The sequence below is a fragment of the Carlito syrichta genome, unplaced genomic scaffold (genome assembly GCF_000164805.1).
Source record: "Carlito syrichta isolate Samal-C Ts95f unplaced genomic scaffold, Tarsius_syrichta-2.0.1 Scaffold84685, whole genome shotgun sequence".
NCBI lineage: Eukaryota > Metazoa > Chordata > Mammalia > Primates > Tarsiidae > Carlito > Carlito syrichta.
Window position 1 is genome coordinate 188,233 of NW_007028781.1, and position 1,752 is coordinate 189,984.

Genomic DNA, 1,752 nt, shown 5'->3' on the forward strand with positions numbered 1-1,752 from the left:
AAAAAAAAAAAAAAAAAGGAAAGAAAGAAATGAGGGCCCCAGGAAGGCTGTGCACGGACAGGCCTCGGTGACCCTTTGGAGTGAGCCCCTCAGCTGCTATGAGCTTCGGCTTCTCCATGGTGTCCTGGGTATAGTAACATCCATCTCCCTTGGGGATCCAATGACATCACATGTGTGTGATGCCTGGGGCGGGGCCCGCCTTGACAGTTGGTGGCTATGGTCAATCCTCCTGGGGTCTCTCATGCGTTCAATTCAGGTCAGCTCAAAACATGTATTGCGTGTAAATTCATGTGTATGTTATACCATGTATACAACACCATGCTAAGATAATGGGAGACCCAAGAACTGGATGTGGCTCCCTGCCCTCTGCAGGCTCATGGCCATGGGAGAGACCAGATAATGCACCCAGGGGAGTGGGAGACCCCCTCAGGCTGAGTCAGAAAGGCTTCCTGGAGGAAAGGGGGCACTGGCGCTGGCCCTGAAGCTTTCAGACAGGTGGATGTGAGAAGCAAAAGCACTACCGGGAAAGGGAACAGCTTGCGCAAAGTCCCTGGGATAGAAATGCCCAGGGGAAGCCAGGCTCGGTGGCTCAGCCTGTCATCCCGCACCTTTGGGAGTCTGAGGTGAGTGGATTGCCTGAGCCCGCGGGTTCGAGACCCGCCTGGGCAACTTGGCGAGACCTCACCTCTACAATAAATAAAAAATGAGCCGGGCGTGGTAGCGCGCGCCTGTATTTCCAGCTACTTGGAAGTCTGAAGCAGAAGGATCGCCGGAGCCCAGCAGGTCGAGGCTGGGTGACAGTCTGGTGACAGAGTAAGACTCCAACTCAAAAAAAAAAGAAATGCCCAGGGCACATGCGGCCAACACTGGAGGCCAGAAGGAGGCAGAGCATGTGGCGAAGTGATAAGTGAAGAAGCCAAAGGGAGGTTGAGGTAAGACCAAAGGCCTTGGGTGCCGTGCTATGGAGTCAGGACGTTGCCCCGGATGTGACGGAGGCGGTGAGGGCGGCCAGGGAGGGGCTGGTGCCTCCCCACCACCCTTCCCGCTCCCTGCCCCCGCATCAGATGACAGTGCTGCCTCCACTTCCTGCAGTAGAGGGCAGAGCCTCCAAGGTCACTGTTCCGCCTCCTACACCGCACCCCAAGATCTCACCTCCTCCTTGGTGTCAGGCCCTCTGGATCGCCCCCTCCTCTGCCCTTCCCTCCCCCAGGGGATCCCCTCCCTGCTTTTGGCCAGGCCAGCCTCCTCCTCGACTCCCTCTTCTTGGAGGCCCAGCCTGAAGGCCAGCCCCCAGCCCTTTCGCCCTTTCCCCAACACCCCACCCGGGAGCTTCAGCGCTTCCCCTGCTGGGTCCTCAGGCAGCTCTGCCAGGCATCACTGGGTCACCTGCCACCCCCTCCCAGTGTCCAAGCCGGGTCTGGCCACAGGAGGCACCTGACAGGGGGTGGACTTGGTGATGGTCCCTCTGCTCCTCCAGCCCTGCCCCCCAGGCACTCACACGGTGGGGATGTACTCTCCTGGGAACGCGTTGGTGGTGTAGCTGATGAGAAGACAGGTCTTGCCCACGGCTCTGAAAGACAGGAAGCGCCAGAGGACGGCAGTCACCGGCTCTGCTGGAGACGTGGGGAGATAGTCGAGCACCTGCCTGGTCCCCCGGGAAGACCCAGAGCTCTGGGCCTCAGCCTCCCCTTCTGGGGCTCCCCACGTCTCAAGCCTGAGAGCCTATAAGAGTTATCTGGGGTGTCTGTTCAA

At 59.2% G+C, this 1,752-nt stretch overlaps 1 protein-coding gene across 3 annotated transcripts in view; it reads right to left on the bottom strand.

The window, feature by feature from the left end:
- RAC2 (ras-related C3 botulinum toxin substrate 2 (rho family, small GTP binding protein Rac2)) overlaps positions 1-1,752 on the bottom strand; it is a 16,597-nt gene that overhangs the window by 12,795 nt on the left and 2,050 nt on the right. For all 3 annotated transcript variants that reach the window (XM_008056560.2, XM_021711578.1, XM_021711580.1), the window contains exon 2: positions 1,499-1,570. In XM_008056560.2, the coding sequence (XP_008054751.1) occupies positions 1,499-1,570 (72 nt within the window). The remainder of the gene's footprint in view (positions 1-1,498; positions 1,571-1,752) is intronic.